The sequence below is a fragment of the Pleurodeles waltl genome, chromosome 1_2 (genome assembly GCF_031143425.1).
Source record: "Pleurodeles waltl isolate 20211129_DDA chromosome 1_2, aPleWal1.hap1.20221129, whole genome shotgun sequence".
Lineage (NCBI taxonomy): Eukaryota > Metazoa > Chordata > Amphibia > Caudata > Salamandridae > Pleurodeles > Pleurodeles waltl.
In genome coordinates this window covers 1343150043-1343167500 of record NC_090437.1, presented here as the reverse complement: position 1 = coordinate 1343167500, position 17458 = coordinate 1343150043, and the positions used below count along the sequence as shown (strand labels likewise).

Sequence of the window (17458 nt, the reverse complement as noted above, 5' to 3'; positions counted from 1 at the left end):
ACAGGTAACACATTCAGGCACACTTATGAGCACTGGGGCCCTGGGTTACCAGGGTCCCAGTGACACATACAACTAAAACAACATATATACAGTGAAAAAATGGGGGTAACATGCCAGGCAAGATGGTACTTTCCTACAATGAGGGTCTGGGTGACTGTTTTCCTGGTTGAGATAGGGATCCATCTGAAGATCTTGCAGAGCATTCAGAGAGTGTGGAAGCAGGACAAGGAGATTACGTTGATCTGTTGCTTCATGGTTAGTTGCATGTCCAGGATAATTCTGAGATTGTGTGCTTGGCTGTTTGGGGTGGGTGAGGGACAGAGAGCTGAAGGCCACCAGATGTTGTTCCCGTGGGAGAATTTGTTCCCAAAGATGAGGACCTCCGAGTTGAGCTTGAGGCATTTGGTCCCCATCCAGGTGGCAATGTCAGTCATTGTGCTTTGGAAATCGGCCTTTCCACCTCATTTTGGACCCAGCCATATGCAAATCAGTATAGGTATGTTGTCCAAACAATCCAAGACTCCTTCATTGTAGAATAGCTGCCTTGCTGCACCATAAACATGATGACCACGGTGGCACTGAACTCCTGTGCCCCACTGCAGGTGATCTGGAAGGTGGAAGAGATCCTTACACAGCTCACTGATGCATTACTGTGTGCGACAGAAGAGCGGACTCACTACTGTGACAGGCAGTGTGGAAGGTGTACTACTGAAGATGATGCCTCGCTGCCCCACCTTCCAAGGTAACATGATTGCTATTCTACTTCAGAAGTGCGAATCTATAAAATATTCAATTGTGGTGTCTGAATTTCTGTAGATTCACCTGTGAATCACCCACCTCCCAGGGAGTCTCATCAGGCAATAGTGAGGGTGCAGACCCTATGGAATAACAATCTGTCAAGCTTTGCAGGGCGATGAAGTGGAGTTTAGGACCCATCACTCACTGACTCAGACTGAGACCACATAAAGAGGTGGATTAACTGATAAAGTGTGCATAGTTTAGTTGCCATTGTATTGACAGTACCACCATGATGATGAGACATATATTTGAAAGTGTGTGAATCTAGCTAAGACAACAAAGTTTGAGAACTGCAGTTGTAGATGAGAATCCTGTTTCTGGTAATCAAAGTTTATCAAAAGTGATGCATATGTTTAGAAGACGCTTGTTGTCGACGCTGATGACAAAGCAATCTACATAGCACAGGGAGGCAGGGGGGTTGCACCACCTCTCCTCAAGGGTCATCCTCACACCCGCTGTCGCTTTCTTCCACCTCTCATGCTTCCTCAGTAGCTTCAGCACTAGCTTACTCACTCCTCTGACCCCCTCAGTGTGGCTTGTGATATCCATCCCTGTCAGTAACACTACACGCGCCAGCATGCTGTTTCCAATGTCCATGGTAATATCCGGAGACTTTTCATTCCCTCTCTTCAAAGCTCTCAGTCTTGGAGGACACGATCCATGGAGACGACCACGAGATACTGCACCTCAACTTCCGCGATCCCCAAAGTCTCAATGGCCGCCCAGTCCTGGCAAGCTTCAGGCCACCCGTAGGAGGAAGGAGAGGTCTTGGGCCAGGTAAGGAGGGGGTCCTTGCTACATCTTCAACGAGGCAGGGTAGCTCATGGGGCCATTTGCAAAGCCAGTGCTTTCTTTTGCAGGAAACTGTCTGAATATTAGCAGCTTAAACACCTTTATGGTTTTAAAGTCGGCCTGAGTGTTATATGCTCTGTGTGCCCTCAGAGGCTTCTATCCACTATCTGCTGGGTTTGATGGTAAGAGGGATGAAATGTCCCACGTTTGTCCACCCTAGACTATCCAAATATCCCGGGTGTCTTTAATGGGAAACGTTTAACTCATTAAAGCAAATCTCATGAGAACTGATTAAGGACAGAGGTGGGTAGCTTCATGGTTTTTCACGTACTAATGTACACACCGCTTCTAAGCTGACGGCAAAAAAATCTTTATTCTGAGCTGATTTCCTAAGACAAGCAAGCAACAGCCCTCTTGGGCCGCAGGCCTGGGGGTTTCTCAAGGTGTTGAATAATACAATGAGAAATGGTGTTGGAAAACTGATGGAGAAAATGTTAACTGGTTCAAAGCAGAGGAAATCCCTTCCGTCTGATCAACGGCGATTGCGTCTGGTCAACGGGAACCTTCCAGGTTTCAAAATCTTTAAGGGGCTAATTTAAGGAAAGTGGCGCTGCGGCCAGTGCGCCCTTTAGCGCCCTCTACCTCCACTATGTGTGCACCGTATCTAACACAGTGCACCATGGCGCAGGATAGGGGGCAATAGCTTCAAAATGTTTGACACTATTGATGTACTCTGCAGGAGTATCGCCAACATTTTGGAGCTAACCCTGAACAGTACAGAAGAGCCCATCGTAAACAATGGGTTGCCCCCTTTTAACACCTGCTCTGATCAGGCGTTAAAAGTGCAGAAAAAAATGATGCATAGAAATTGCTTCGATTTTTGCGCCATTTTTTCGCTTCCCCCTAATTGTGTAACGCCTTGGCGCATGCATAATGTAGAGCAAAGGGTTACAATGTAGCGCAATGCATGAATTGCACCATTTTGTGAATATGGCGTAGGGAAAAGGCCACCTTAGTATAAAAAAATTACACCAAGGTGGCGCTAAAGTGGTGCTAGGCTCTCTTAAATTTGGGCCTAAGTCTCTTCTTAGTTGGAGCCAGGCTATTCGTACAACCAATGTTATTCAGATGCGGACCTCATGGCAGTCAGTCCTCTGGCGGGTCCTGACTGCTCCAGCAGAAGCTGTTCTCCTGCTTCCTGTGGGAGCTGCTTGCACAGCTCAGGAGGAGAGATACAAACCAAGAAGGTAGGTGTGTGGATGTACCATCGGGGCCTAACAGATCTCAGGTGAAGGATTGACCTGGGGGGGAAGTCAGTGGCTCAGGTCTTGTGCCAGGTACGCAGGTCCCATCAGCAGAAGGTCCTTGTTTGCCTTTGTCTTTCACATCAGTAGAGACCTCCTGCACCTTCTGCACCTGTCTCTGTCCCAGAAGTCACCCTAGCCCCTTCAGCATCTTCAAGAGTCTAGCAACAGTGATTTCCCTGCAGTCGCTGTGTCTGAGCCCAGGAATCCAGTCTGAAAAGTACTGCGATCCTCACCAAGCTTGTGGTCCATTATTTATCCTTTCTTTATTAAATGCATCCTTGCCTCCTACACCACTCACTCCTCTAATGCAGCCCCACAGTTCCACAGTGGGCAGACAGCAGCTTCTGTTCATTCTTAGGCCTCCATTTGTGACAAGTCTTCCCGCTGGTGCCTCTGTGGTATCAGTGACCCACCCTCTGCCCTCTGTAACCTCCCAGGCCAAGCCTCTAAGGTGGCACCAATAGCCTTTCTGGAGACATCCTAAACTGTCCTCAAGAACATCAGCCTCCAGAGACCGGAGGGGTCTCCGTGCACCTGTCACACTCACACTAAGAGGTCACAGCAGTGGCATCTGCAGGGAGCCAGGGTAAGTTGTGTAGTGTAAGTGTGATTCTACAAAAGTGCCCTGGTGCACTGCACTTTCACTTCTAAGCCATCCAACACCTCTAGGCCACCTCTGTGTTTACACAAACACCTTTATACAACCCTGAGATTTCTCCTTTCCACTTGCCTTCAAAACACACATCAAGCAGCATTTGGAACCCAGTGAGAAAATAACCTTCTCCAACTATAAAACACTGGCTCAATAGTCAGACAGTGAGGGGAACAATGTGTTTTTCTAGTTTGATAAGTGCAAGACACACAAACCAGCATGTTTGAGATAAAATATACTATGTCAAAGGTCATCACAGACTGTGACAGTATTGGTCAGCAGACGAGGAACACATATTGTCATGCGGTGTGAGAAGGTCCTGCCACTGTGGTTGATTTACCTCCTTTTGTGTTTTCTCCTCTAAACTCTATGTTGTAAATGGCTGTCTTGGCGTTTTCCGATACACCTCATCAGATGTCAGAGTCATTGCTGTTTTGTTTTTTTTAAATAAAAAAAAAATGCTGAAATGGTCAATCAAACCTGGTGCCTGCTCTGCAGAAATCAGTGCAACCGGTGTGGAACAGGTAGCAGGGATGTGGATTCTATCCCCTCCTTCGAACATCACTAGAGCCGCCATGTGTCCTTCACCTGGATATCACAGTCCACCTCCTATGTGACCTTCAGTCTGCCATGTGTCCTCCACCTGGAGAGCACAGTCTACTTCCAATGTGACCTTCAGTCTGCCATGTGTCCTCCACCTGGAAAGCACAGTCTGCCTCCTATGTGACCTTCAGTCTGCCATGTGTCCTCCACCTGGAAAGCACAGTCTACTTCCTATGCGACCTTCAGTCTGACATGTATCCCCCACCTGGAGATCACAGTCCACCTCCTATATGACCTTCAGTCTGCCATGTGTCCTCCATCTGGAAAGCACAGTCTACCTCCTATGTGACCTTCAGTCTGCCATGTGTCCTCTACCTGGAGATCACAGTCTACTTTCTATGTGACCTTCAGTCTGCCATGTGTCCTCCACCTGGAAAGCACAGTCTACCTCCTATGTGATCTTCAGCCTGCCATGTGTCCTCCACCTGGAAAGTACAGTCTACTTCCTATGTGACCCTCAGTCTGCCATGTGTCCTCCACCTGGATAGCACAGTCTACTTCCTATGTGACCTTTAGTCTACCATGTATCCTCCACCTGGAGAGCACAGTCTACTTCCTATGTGACTTTCAGTCTGCCATGTGTCCTCCACCTGGAGATTACAGTCTACTTTCTATGTGACCTTCAGTCTGCCATGTGTCCTCCACCTGGAAATCACAGTCTACTTCCTATGTGACCTTCAGTCTGCCATGTATCCTCCACCTGGACAGCACAGTCCACCTCCTATGTGACCTTCAGTCTGCCATGTGTCCACCAACTGGAGAGCACAGTCTACTTCCTATGCGACCTTCAGTCTGACATGTGTCCTCCACCTGGAGAGCACAGTCTACTTCCTATGTGACCTTCAGTCTGCCATGTGTCCTCCACCTGGAAAGCACAGTCCACCTCCTATGTGACCTTCAGTCTGCCATGTGTCCTCCACCTGGAAAGCACAGTCTACCTCCTATGTGACCTTCAGTCTGCCATGTGTCCTCCACCTGGAGAGCACAGTCTACTTCCTATGTGACCTTCAGCCTGCCATGTGTCCTCCACCTGGAAAGCACAGTCTACTTCCTCTGTGACCCTCAGTCTGCCATGTGTCCTCCACCTGGATAGCACAGTCTACTTCCTATGTGACCTTTAGTCTACCATGTATCCTCCACCTGGAGACCAAAGTCTACTTCCTATGTGACCCTCAGTCTGCCATTTATCCCCCACCTGGAGAGCACAGTCTACTTCCTATGTGACTTTCAGTCTGCCATGTGTCCTCCACCTGGAGATTACAGTCTACTTCCTATGTGACCTTCAGTCTGCCATGTGTCCTCCACCTGGATATCACAGTCTACTTCCTATGTGACCTTCAGTCTGCCATGTATCCTCCACCTGGACAGCACAGTCCACCTCCTATGTGACCTTCAGTCTGCCATGTGACCTCCACCTGGAGAGCACAGTCTACTTCCTATGTGACCTTCAGTCTGCTATGTGTCCTCCACCTGGAGACTACAGTTTACTTCCTATGTGACCTTCCATGACCTTCAGGGGAGCCATCCTGTGTCCTCCACATTGAGAGCACAGTCCATCCCATATATGACCTTCAGTGGAGCCGCCATGTGCCCTCCACCAGGAGTCCGTTCCCCTACGTCACCTTCAGGCCGCCATGTGTTCTTCACCAGGAGAGCACAGTCCATCCCCTACTTGACCATCAGTGGGGCCGCCTTGTGTCTTCCACCAGGAGAGGACAGTCCATCCCCTATGTGACCTTCAGTCCACCGTGTGTACTCTCCCAGGAGAACACAGTCCATCCCCTATGTGACCTTCAGTCCGCTGTGTGTCTTACACCAGGAGAGAGCTACAGAGGAGCCGCCATTTGCTAATATCTGTTCTTTCTGCAAGGGCACACCAAACACCTGAGGATGCCCTCAGTTTAGGGAAACCTGGTAGTACCCAACAGGGCTGGTCTGACAGCTCAGAGTGTGGGCTGATTTGTGGTTGTTTGTGGGCCTGTTTTATGGTCTGTAGGTTGGTTTTTACTGTTAATTTCCCTGATATTACCACAAACAGCACCTGCAGCAAGCTCAAACGCATTCTGTCTCCCGATTCACGGTGCGCCATTTATCAAAGGTTTTGCACCACCCTTGTGCCACGCAAGGGGTGCAAGGGTGACACAAAACCTAAGTTAGATTTATCAAGCCACGCAAATCCACTTTGCATGGCCCAGAGTGGCTTGATAAATGTGGAGTAATGCAAATCACTGGGTTGCATTACTCTGTCCCAGGGAGCAGTTTATTGGCTTGATTGTGGGTGTTACCATGCATCCACCCACGAATGTTGGCTCATTCCCAGATTTACCAACACTTCGTAGATGTGGCAGTGCATCAAAATGGTACTCCTTCCCACGTGAGGCGTAAAAGGGAGATATATCTTCATACCTCCTTGTTCTTTCCTCTTTCTATATGTGTTGCATTCTGCAGCACACATAGAAAGAAGAAAATGCATCAGAGGATTGTTATTGTTTAAGAAGGAGTCCCTTTCTGCACAAAAAATTCTGTCTACAACACAGACACCATTGCACCACAGTGGAAAGGTGCCTGTGTTAGTGCTAGGTAGCCAAAAGGGCACCAGTGCATGGAAAGGACAGGAATGCACCGTATTATGTTAAATATGGCCCATTCCTGCCCTTTCATGTAGCGCAGTGCAGCAGAGCAAGGTGGCTTGCTGCTCTGTGTGGAAAGGTGACAAATGTGCCCGTGTGTTTACAAGTTCAAACTTGCACAGGTTTGAAAATGTGGGGCACTTCTTGTTCTAGCTACCTGATTCTCTAATTTTTTGGTGCCCAGTGTTATCTTCTAATCCATTCCAACCCCGGCCATCTTTGAATCTGAGATAACTCAGACACCGTGCAATACGACAGCTTGTACTAAACACCCAGAGACATATTTATGGAAAACTCACGCAGTACAGCAAGTCAACTTGTTGCGCTGCGTGGCAGGAAAAGGGCAGGAATGCACCATATTTAAAAGCATACGGTGCATTCCTGCCTTCTCCCCGCACTGGCACTCCTTTGTCTGCCTAGCACCAACACAAGTACCTGTGCACCATGGCGCAAGGGTACCGGCATTGTAAGAGCATTCTTTTTGTGCAGGAAGGGGCACCTGGGAAGGCATAGCATTTTAGCGCATTCCTAGGTCTTCCATTTTTGGTAAATCCGGGATTGCATCAGAATCCATGGATGTTGCATGGGAACGCTCACACTCCACACATGGAACTCTTCCCTGGGGAAGAGTAATGGAATGCAGCTTCTTGTGCTGGGTTGCCTTACTCTGGATTTACCAAGCCACTCAGGGTCACTCAAGATGGACTTGTGTGGCTAAATAAATGGCATTTTGGAGTTGAGTCGTGCATGCACCATGTTGAGTGGTGCAAGTACGAGGCTACCCTTCTCATCAATATCCCCCCAGTCACTCACTGACTCACTTGGGGGTGGGCGGAGAAAGGCAATCCAGTGGCCCATGATGTGACAAGGAACGGGGTGAGGCCTGGGTGGACCAGCAGGCTTGACGCCTCATCAGCACCTACGGGATCTCATTGATACAAAATGTAAACATCACAGGAGCCTGGTGAAAGGTCCCCTCCTCACAGTTTACAAACAGTGCTGGTGCCACCCTGACTGGGCTCTCGAGTACGTAGCATGTTTCCTCACTCCTACCTGAGGTGAGTAAGGCCTGAGTGCAGGGTACAATGCCTGTCCTGCCAAGCTTGGACAGGAGGCAGTGTTGACTCAGTGACACTGTGTGTACACAGGGCTGGGCAGTCCTTTCAGGTGCCGCTGAGATACGCCGCTGCCTGGCACAGAGGACACCCCCAGTGCAGAGGAGGGAAGGGGTCAACAAATATTGACTGATAGGTGTCTGAAAGCAACACAAAGGCTGCCCTGCAGTTCCAGCCACGCCTGGCACAGCCAGAGCGGTGTTGACGCATACAAGGCTGAATTTACTTTGATTCTCTTTTATACAATTTCTCTAGTGGTTCAAGTGGAAGGTAGAAGCCGTGATGCTAAACGAAACGTTAGACAGCAGCTACGGAGCACGGCCCAAATTTGCTAACATTTTGCATTGTGATTGCATTTTATGGCACGTCCATGATGCAAAATGTTAGTTGGTATTTACTAAGCAGCGTAAGGGCTTACTTGCACCACCTTGGTAAAGAAAATGTAGTGCAATGCAGCCCCTTGCGCTGTGTTGCGTCACACCACTGCATATGGGAGGTGTTCCATGGGTGGAGCATAGGCGTTCCCACACATCCTCCTATGGATTTTTTTGCATTCTCAGATTTACTAAAGCTAGTAAGCCTAGGGATGCGTCAAAAAGCTACATCTTCCCCAGTGAGGCGTAACAAGGAGAAATATATCTTTATTTCTCCTCATTACTTCTTCTTTCTATGCGTGATGCATTGTACATCACACATAGAAAGAGGAAATTGCCTTACAAGATTGTTTAGCGTGGGCACCCTTGCATTATGGTACAAGGGTGCCGGCTTTGGTGCCAGGTGGGCACAATGTGCCAGTGTTAGGCGGGAGCTGAAGAGCAGCATGGCTGAGTAGGTGTGGCACTTTCAGCTCTCTCCCGTTCACGCAGCGCAGTAACTTTGCTTGCTTCCGCGCGTTGCGTGAAAGTTGATAAAGCTCTTGTCATGGGAAGAATGTGAACACACCTTTAAGACTTGATAGGTGGGGTGCAGTAGAAAGCTGAGTCCACTAAATCTGCAGTGCTTGGTTGTCTAATCCAACCTCAAAACACGCGCTTACTCGCCCGGCCAGGCTGAGGGTGCAAAGTACTACATCAGATGACAAGATGGCGGTGGGTTGAAAGTGCCTGTTATAGTGCAACAATGCAATGGGAATTATAGTACTTAGAGGAGCTATAGAAACGACAGGACCTTTGCAATGCTGTGTTTTCTTCAACTTAATCGAATCACCAATCGATTTATTAAATAGCTGATTGATTGTTGATTGAATATTGATTGAATGACCATTGATCAATTATTTGGTTGAATATTTGTTTAATTGGTTAATTGATGATTGAATGATGATGGACTGATTGAATAATTGGGTGATTTATTCATTCATTGATAGTTTGATGACATTGACGAGTTGATTGGTGAGGTGATCAATTGACTGATTTGGTAATTAATTGATCAATTGATTGATTGATTAATTGAGGGGATGATTGAATAACTGGTAGAATGATTAATTAATAGTTAATCAGTTTATTGCTTAATTAATTGATTTGTTGGTTGATTGGTGGTTAGTTGAGTGTTAGACCTTACACGCTGAGATGGTGTTTCTCCAAACCTTTTTGGCTTTTTTTTTAGGTTTTGGTGATTCTCTCAGTGGACTTAGGGCTCTGGGCACTTTCTCATTGTAAGTACAGTGTGAAAGTGCACACACCTTTCCTACATATGTTAAGATGTGGCGCTCACCTGTGTTTATGCACGTGCACCTATGATGTCCTTAAACATGTGTCCATCCTATCATAGCAGGCCATGTGCACAGACGCACCTATGGTGTTTTTAAACATGTGTCCAGCCTGCCATAACAGACCTGTGTGTGCGCACTGGCCCCTACGGTGTTCTGAAACATGTGCCCTGCCTGCCATTGCTGGCTTGTGTTTGGAAGGGGCCTTATGTCCAACGAGTGAAGAATACCCATTGAAAGCCCTTCCTGTCGGAAAGGTGGGGTTGTCAATAACATTGTAGAAATGACACTCTAGAAAATGGCCATTTCTATTCTCTAAAATGCTTTGTGTGCATTTCAGTTTGACTCTAATCGACACTGGAGGCTGCGGGAGCACATCTGTCCATTACGCAGCAACAGCTATAAACCTTGGGTATGCAACTGGAATGACAGATCTCTACCTTTGTGGGTCTGGCTGGATAGATTGGAGGGAGAGGTTTTGACGCTTGGCCTCTCTGAGCCCGATCATGGCCCCAGTAAAGATCAAGATCTGCATTCCATGGCCCCACTGAAGACTGAAATTTAAGGGAGACATCTGTGGTTCAAAGGGGAACCTTCTGAACTACCCCCAACTTCAAAAGCACACACTGGTATAACTACTGGTGCAACACTGCATCAAAGAAGAGATACGCTTGTGGGGACACAGGACTGGAGATATGGGACTGCGTGGCGCACATTGAAAGAGGAATCTGTTGTGCATGAGGAGGCATTGTTGCCATTGGAAGGGACCGCATACCCCTCCTGAATAGTGGCTGGCCCGGGCTGATTGCCTGCTGCTGTGTGGCACCCTGAAGTGTGCTCTCCAAGGGCTTTTTGGCTTGTCCCTGTTCTCTGATAGAGTTCTCAGGGACAGTGCCCACATTGTCTGGTGCATCCCACCTGGTAGTGGCGGTATAAGCCTGTTACCAGGTATTCTGCCTGAAGACCTGATTTCCTGGTGCACAGCCACAAATGAATTGCCCGCATTAAAGCAGTGTGGCCCTGCATTGTGAAGCCCTGACACGCAAAAGCGTATTGTTGGTTGTGAGCGGATTCACTGGTTTTGGGATCCCGCCTGGCCTATTTCATCGATCATGGCGCATTTTTCTCATGCAAGACACCAACTGTATGCCTATTGCATGCATGGTCTAATTTAGAGGTTGTGACCTTCGGAGGTGGGGGCCTACCCGCATCAGTGCCGCATTCTACCTCGTGTGGCACATCTGAACATGCGCCTGTGTGTGTGCCCGGAATTGTCTGGTGCAACTCAAGTCAACGCTCACCAGACTTTGTGCCTCATTTTCAGGAGGTGCAGAATTGGTAACTCTTCGGTTGTGTGACCGGAATTGTCTGGTGCAACTCAAGTCACCGCTCACCAGACTTTGTGCCTCATGTCCAGGCATGAACAGAATTGGTAACTCTTTGTGTGTGACCAAAATTATCTGGTGCAATCCAACTTACTGCACTCCAGACGTTATGCCTCATTTCCAGGGAGGTATCGAATTGGTAACTCTTCAATAATGTGACCGGAACTGTCAGGTGTGGCTTGTACCTGATTTTGTACCTCATTTCCCCTGAGGTGGTGAATTTGCTGCTCTGCACCATGTTGGATCAGAACTGTCTGGTGCGACTCCTACCATTGTGCACTCAACGTTGTGCCTCACTTCCAGGGAGGAGAGGGGGAGCAAACTTGTGTTCTTGAGTGCCCGAATTGCCTGGGTGCAACTTTGTTCAATGTGTGGCCTGCGCATCTTTCACTTATCAATTGCTACTTTTGGTACCCTCGGTGTGGCGGACTAACTGCCATCTCCTCACCTGGCCGGACAACCCCTTGTTACCAGATCATATTGACGGAACAGGCCGGAGTGGTGAGAGTAAGTGAGTGGGCTACAGAATGTCTCTAAGAGCGATTGGAAGCAGGTCACAAGACGTGGTATTCTGACCCTGTGCCTCGAAGAACTAGGCAAGTTCCTGAAGGCACAGTGGGGCGACCTTCGATTGAACTTCCTGAGCGGTGGCCAAACCTCAATTTATCAACTGCCGCCTGAACCTATCCATGATCTATCCCCCCACCTTTTCACCCTGGGACCCTGAATAAGTGTGACTCTGACCGGGATCAGCCTAGTGTCTGAGGGAAGGAAGATTTACTTCAACTCCTGTCCATAGGTGCTGGGGTAGTCGAGGTTGGCTGACGGGTGGAGGAGGTTTTTGGGCCACAGGGTTTACAAGTGGTTTGTGAGTATAAAATCTACTGATCTGCTGGATATCAGTGCACCGCATTAGGGTGCTGTGTGTGCATGTGTGAGCGAGGGCATGCCATACAAACCTGCCTGATATCCGTAGCATGGGTATCGGTGCTGATTGAGTGCGTGGGAGTGACTGCCTGTGATTAACAACACTGCACGACGGTGTTGCCAAACACGTTGATTCTTGCCAAGAGTGTATTACGTTTAACATTGGTTTCCCTTTGTGGCCCTGGCCAACAAGGCTATATAAAAGTGTTTAAATGTGTGAAAATGCTGTGCCAATGCTTTACACACTGCCCCTGTGATAAGTCTTATTTCTCAGTGCCAAGCTACCCAAGGGAAGCGCAGGTTATACAGTGAGTGTAATCACCCGCCGCTGATGGGAGTGGTAGGTTCTGCCTGGCTCGGAGCTCGCCTCAGCCAACCAGATTCCACATCAGAGGAACTGCACTCATCTTTCATCTAGGCTGTGACGGAACCGGACTAATGCACAACCCTCACACTCCTCTCCATGTCTAAGGTCTATCAGGGTTTGTAGAAGGTCTTTTTCTATTCTACCCACAGAGGATGGGTCCACAACCTCTTGAATTTAATGAATCAGAGTTGTACATGAGATTTCCCGCTGGCTACTGAAGATAAGAGAAGCCATCCCATATCTTGCCCCCCATGAAGCAACCTAGAGACACATTTTGGACTCTTTGAAGTTGGTCAATACGAGATGTGCAGCAACCAAATAAATAGCAGCTCCATAATCACTACACTTAGGATTTTCTGTACATTTAGAACTTCTATGATGGAACACACAGCATCTTGCACAACAGGAATGAGTCTAGTCCATTCTGCAGCACACATAGAAAGAGAAAACGCCCCAGGGGACTGTTTATGAGCAGGAAGGGGCCCCATGGAGCAAAGATGCCTGCATTGGCGCTAGGCAACCCATTGTGCCCCAGCGCAGGGGAAAGGACAGGAATGCATTGTATTGGCTTGAATATGGTGCATTCCTGCCCTTTCCCTGTCACATAGTGCAGCACAGCGAGGGGGCTTGCTGTGCTGCAACACTTGGCCATAAAAATGCCCCCCAGTGCCAACAGTTCAGGGCCTAAGGCCTTGCATAGTATTTGTTCTCTTTGGTTAGTGGCATGTCCTGCATCGAAGGCCGTGTGCATTGAGCACTGAGAGAGGAACTAGGTACGAGTCAACCTGACCCAGGTTGTGGCCCAAGGCAGCCATGTGCAGCGGCCCATGCCACTGTGCACAGCTGAAGACTGTGGGAGGCTCTGGCGAGAGGTCGACCCAATATGGGGCCTTGTTAATGGGCTTGCACTTTGGACTGGGCCGTGTCCTGCATCAACAACCATGTGCAGAGACCACTAAGGAGAGGGGAGATAGGCTTAGGACATGGGCAAAAGCACTGAGGAGAGGGCGACTGGCCTGCACCATTGCCCTCTGCACATGGCCAAGGACCATGCAGAGCATGGATAGAGGGCTGGCCAAGTGGCCTCCCAAAGGCAACACACCGTGTCCACTGTGCATGGATGAAGGCAATGAGGAGAGGAGCATAAGTTGGTGGCCTCAGGGCTGGACACAAGCAAGGCCTGTGCACCGCAGACAGAAACAACAGGGGAACTGAGGGCGCGGTTTAGCCAGAGTCAACACCCATTGAGCAGTGGCTGCTGTGCACAGCTGAAGGCAGTGATCCTCTGGTTGAAGGGGATGGAGTGTGAGGCTTGTGAGCACTGCTCCCATTTGAAGGTGTTGTACAGTGGTCTCTGAGCACAAGGCAGCGGCCCCCTCAGGGGTATATGAATGAGCCCCTTCACCGCTGGAGCATCACTTCTTGTGACGCTCCTGTGGCGCAGGCTACAAAATCATATCTATTTGTGTTGCTTAGAAAGACCTCATAGAGATGGAGTAGGGCCAGGCAGCGCAAGTCACTGTGTTGTCATACTCTGTGCCGGGGGCTCTCCATGGGCGCTGCAGTGGGTTTGCCCATGCAGCACCCAGAGGTTTTGACGCATCTCCAGATTTACACGAGTCTCTCAACCAAAGCCTTACGCCTCCCCAGAGCGGGCGTAAGGAGGAGAAATATCTCTACTTCTCCTCATTTTTTTCATCTTTCTATGTGTCCTGCATTCTGCAGCACACACAGAACGAGGGAAACACCTCTCTAGATTGTTTTTGTGCAGGAAGGTGCACAAAAAAAATCCTGCATGCAACGCAGGCAGCTTTGCACCATGCTGCAGGGGTGTCTGCATTGACGCTAGGCTGCCAAAACCAGCGCAGGAGGAAAGGACAGGAATGCGCTGCATGACATAAATATGGCACACTCCTGCCCTTTCACTTTGGCTTAGGGCAGCCCTGCAAGGTGAGATCCTGAACTGCCCTATGCCGGATCCCCGTAAATGAGGGCCCTGTAACCAGAGCCCAGTGCTGGAGGTTGTGTACAGCTTTCAGTGAGGAGAAGGGGGCTGGATTTAGGGGTAACCGAAGAGTGTGCCCTGCTCCTAGTGCTTGCTGTGCCTGGCCTTTGTTTAACTGCAGTGGAGGGAGCATTAGTCAGGTGGGGCCATAGGCCTGGCCCCACCCACCCCGTGTCCATGGCACTGAAGAATGGGCACGAGCCATGTGTGAAGGTACTACCCTCATCTAGGGCTGGCAAGGCACAGCAGGCGGCTATGGCTGGATGGCACTGCTAGAGGGTGGCGGACTCTTACCACTATGTGTCCAGTGCTCACAGCACGTGACCAAATGCCAAAACAAACTTTTAAGAAAGCAATTAATCAGCAAAGCTTTGTTGAAACAGTTATGGTTCTTTATTCAAACAAAAAAAATTTGGTCACTTGTGAAAAATACGAATTTCTATATTGAACCTCAGTAAGATTATGTGTACAACCTACACCCAATGAAATGTGCTTTCTGTGATGAACTACACAACAACCCGTCGCAGTCAATGCATTGTTCGTGATCTCACACATGCGGTAACGCATGACGTCACAATTCGAATCAACGAGGTGAGCCTCAGAAGAACCCAGAAGACAGCCAGGTCCACTCACTGCAATCTCAAGGCTTCTGTTTTTGGTTTCCATCTGTTATTGCTGTCTGGATATTAATCAGTCTGAACTGTGAAGACTTCTGTGGTGCTTGTGGCTGGGAAGCCAGGGTTTGGGATGAACAGTGCTTGTTGTGTGGTAACCGTAAACCATTACATTTGCCAATGGTCATTTAATGCATCTTCAAGGACATGCAGACACTGGATCTTCTCCTGTGTCACCTGCCCCTGGCAGTGATCCATCAGATGGAAAGCCAGTCGCTCATCCAGGCACTCATCCCGAGGCAGGTATAGTATTGCTCCTTGCTCGCACCGGCACCTTGGTGGCGTGGGCTGATTGTCCTTTGGGCGCTCCTCACAGGAGAGATCACTTGTGCTTTGTGATGTTACGTCTTGCTGTCTGTTCTACCACTATGCTGATTACCTTTGTGGCTTCTTGCAGTGGTTGATGATCCTAGGTGCTTTTGTGTCTTCCTACTTCAGTGGTGGTCTGAGATGGTATAACCTTGTCGTGCTTTGCACAGGGATCTGTCTCTTCACACGTTCCAATGGGATTGAGTGTTTGCTTCATAAATTAACCTAGATTTGTCTGGCCACCTTGCAATCACCATATCACAGACTGATTCCTTCACTTCATTTCCTAATGCATATGGGCCATGGAACCTTCTTGCATGATTAAAGTGCTTGAGTTGAACTTAAGGAACAAGCCTTGGCTGGACAGATCACTCAGGCTTTCTTCGAGACTCATGTACCGACTCTGAAGAGTGCATCACACTGTGCAATGTTCCTTGTGGTGGAGTTGTGGAGAGTTAGGAACATAATTAATGTACTCCTGGGCTTCTGCAGAGATCTGAGAAATGTCAATGAGGCCACATGACCTCATGGCTTATCTTCTAATAGCCATGTGATATGTTAATATTATCCAGGCCCTGGGTCCGTGACTTCTGCTCTAGATAGAGACCGTGCAGAGGAAAATCATAGCAGAGCTCCTGAGGAAGGTATAAGATCATATGGCCTCCAGCTGCCGAGGCTGGACTTATTTTTGGCCTGGCCTCTATTCTTCTGGCTCGCAGTGTGGTGGCATGTTCAGGAAATAATCAAGGTGACTGCTGGATGTGCAGAAGTTCAGCAATCTTTGCTTTGGTGAAGTTCCTTAAACTTCCTTTTACTTTGTGCTGTGAGTGTTAATGTGGTGTTTTTTCGGTGATTGTGTGATTTGGTGTTCTTCATGTGATCATCTGCGTGATCATAAATGTGGTGACCTCTTTTAATTTGTGGCTTCTCCTCAAAGGAAGTCCTCCAAGTAAGAAGCTTCTCAATAAATGCAAGCGTTTACCTAGACCCAGGGCCGAGGAGTGCTTTCACACTGAACACCTCTTCATTGGACAGATGCCTGGTTTACGCACCTCCTGGTGGGGAGAACAATCAATAACGTATGAAATTGTTTTAGGAAGTTCCAAAGTGAACTACCTGGAAGTGGTTACCACCCATACTTTGCCTCTGAGTTGCTCAGAACACACTCACAGGATCAGGTGTACAGGCAATGTAACAGTACTCCTCTGCTGTGGTTCATTGGGCTCTGGTTTATAGGCAGCATGTCTCTGCCATATTTACTGATTCCTCATGTGCTTTGTGCCACTGTTGGGATATGCTGTTATGTTTGAAACACATTGATGTTCTCGCAGCCTCTGGTCCTCTACCTGTGACTCCTACTCATGGTGGCATACCTCCAGGGGAAGGTAGTAGTGGTCAACACCCAGAGGAAGCCACTGGAGAAGACCACACAAAAGATGCTACTGGACAAAACAACCCAGGGGAAAACATTGGTGCAGACCTCACAGAGGAAGGGCCTGGTGGAAATCAAATAGATAACACTAGTGGTGGAGACCACCCAGGGAAAGATACTGGTACCGACCTCCCAGAGGAAGGCATTGGTGAGGAACACACAGATATTGTTACTGGTGGAGACCACCCAAAGGAACACACTGTTGTTGACCACCGAGAAGAAGGCAATGGTGAAGTCCACCCAGAGAACACTACTGGTGGAGCCCACCCAAAACAAGGGACTGATGGAGAGCACCCAGATGAAGGTACAGATGGAGACCACCCAGATGACTCAACAGGTGGAGTTCACCCAGAGAAAGATACTGATGAAGATCACCCAGAAGACAATGCTGGTAGAGTCCACCCAGCGGAAAGTACCGGTGTAGACCACGCAGTGGACAGTACTGATGGAGACCAAGAAGCAGAGGGCATTGGAGGAGACCATCAAGGTGACATTGTTGGTGGACTCCACCCAGACGGAGGTATTGATGGTGACCCCTCAGATGAAGGTATTTTTCTTTTCATATTTTGTAACATCCCTGTGGCTTTCTGTATCTTAAACCTTTTTACTCAATCTTTAGCTCAATCCTACTCTATGCATTAAGCGAGACATCAGCTTCCCTTGTCCTAGGCTTGGACATAGTCTCATGGATGCTTCTTGCAGGGTGGCTCATTCGTCAATCAGTCAATCAAACAATCAAGGGTTTCTAAAGTGCATA

General features: G+C 48.6%; 1 protein-coding gene across 3 annotated transcripts in view; it reads left to right on the top strand.

Moving 5' to 3' along the window:
* The window catches only part of CA9 (carbonic anhydrase 9), a 324823-nt gene that overhangs the window by 283203 nt on the left and 24162 nt on the right, over nt 1–17458 (top strand). Inside the window, exons 8-10 of one of the 3 annotated variants that reach the window (XM_069205726.1) lie at nt 1434–1575; nt 15105–15203; nt 16601–17248. In XM_069205726.1, the coding sequence (XP_069061827.1) occupies nt 1434–1575; nt 15105–15203; nt 16601–17248 (889 nt within the window). The remainder of the gene's footprint in view (nt 1–1433; nt 1576–15104; nt 15204–16600; nt 17249–17458) is intronic. The other 2 variants (XM_069205727.1, XM_069205728.1) reach the window with 2 other exon arrangements.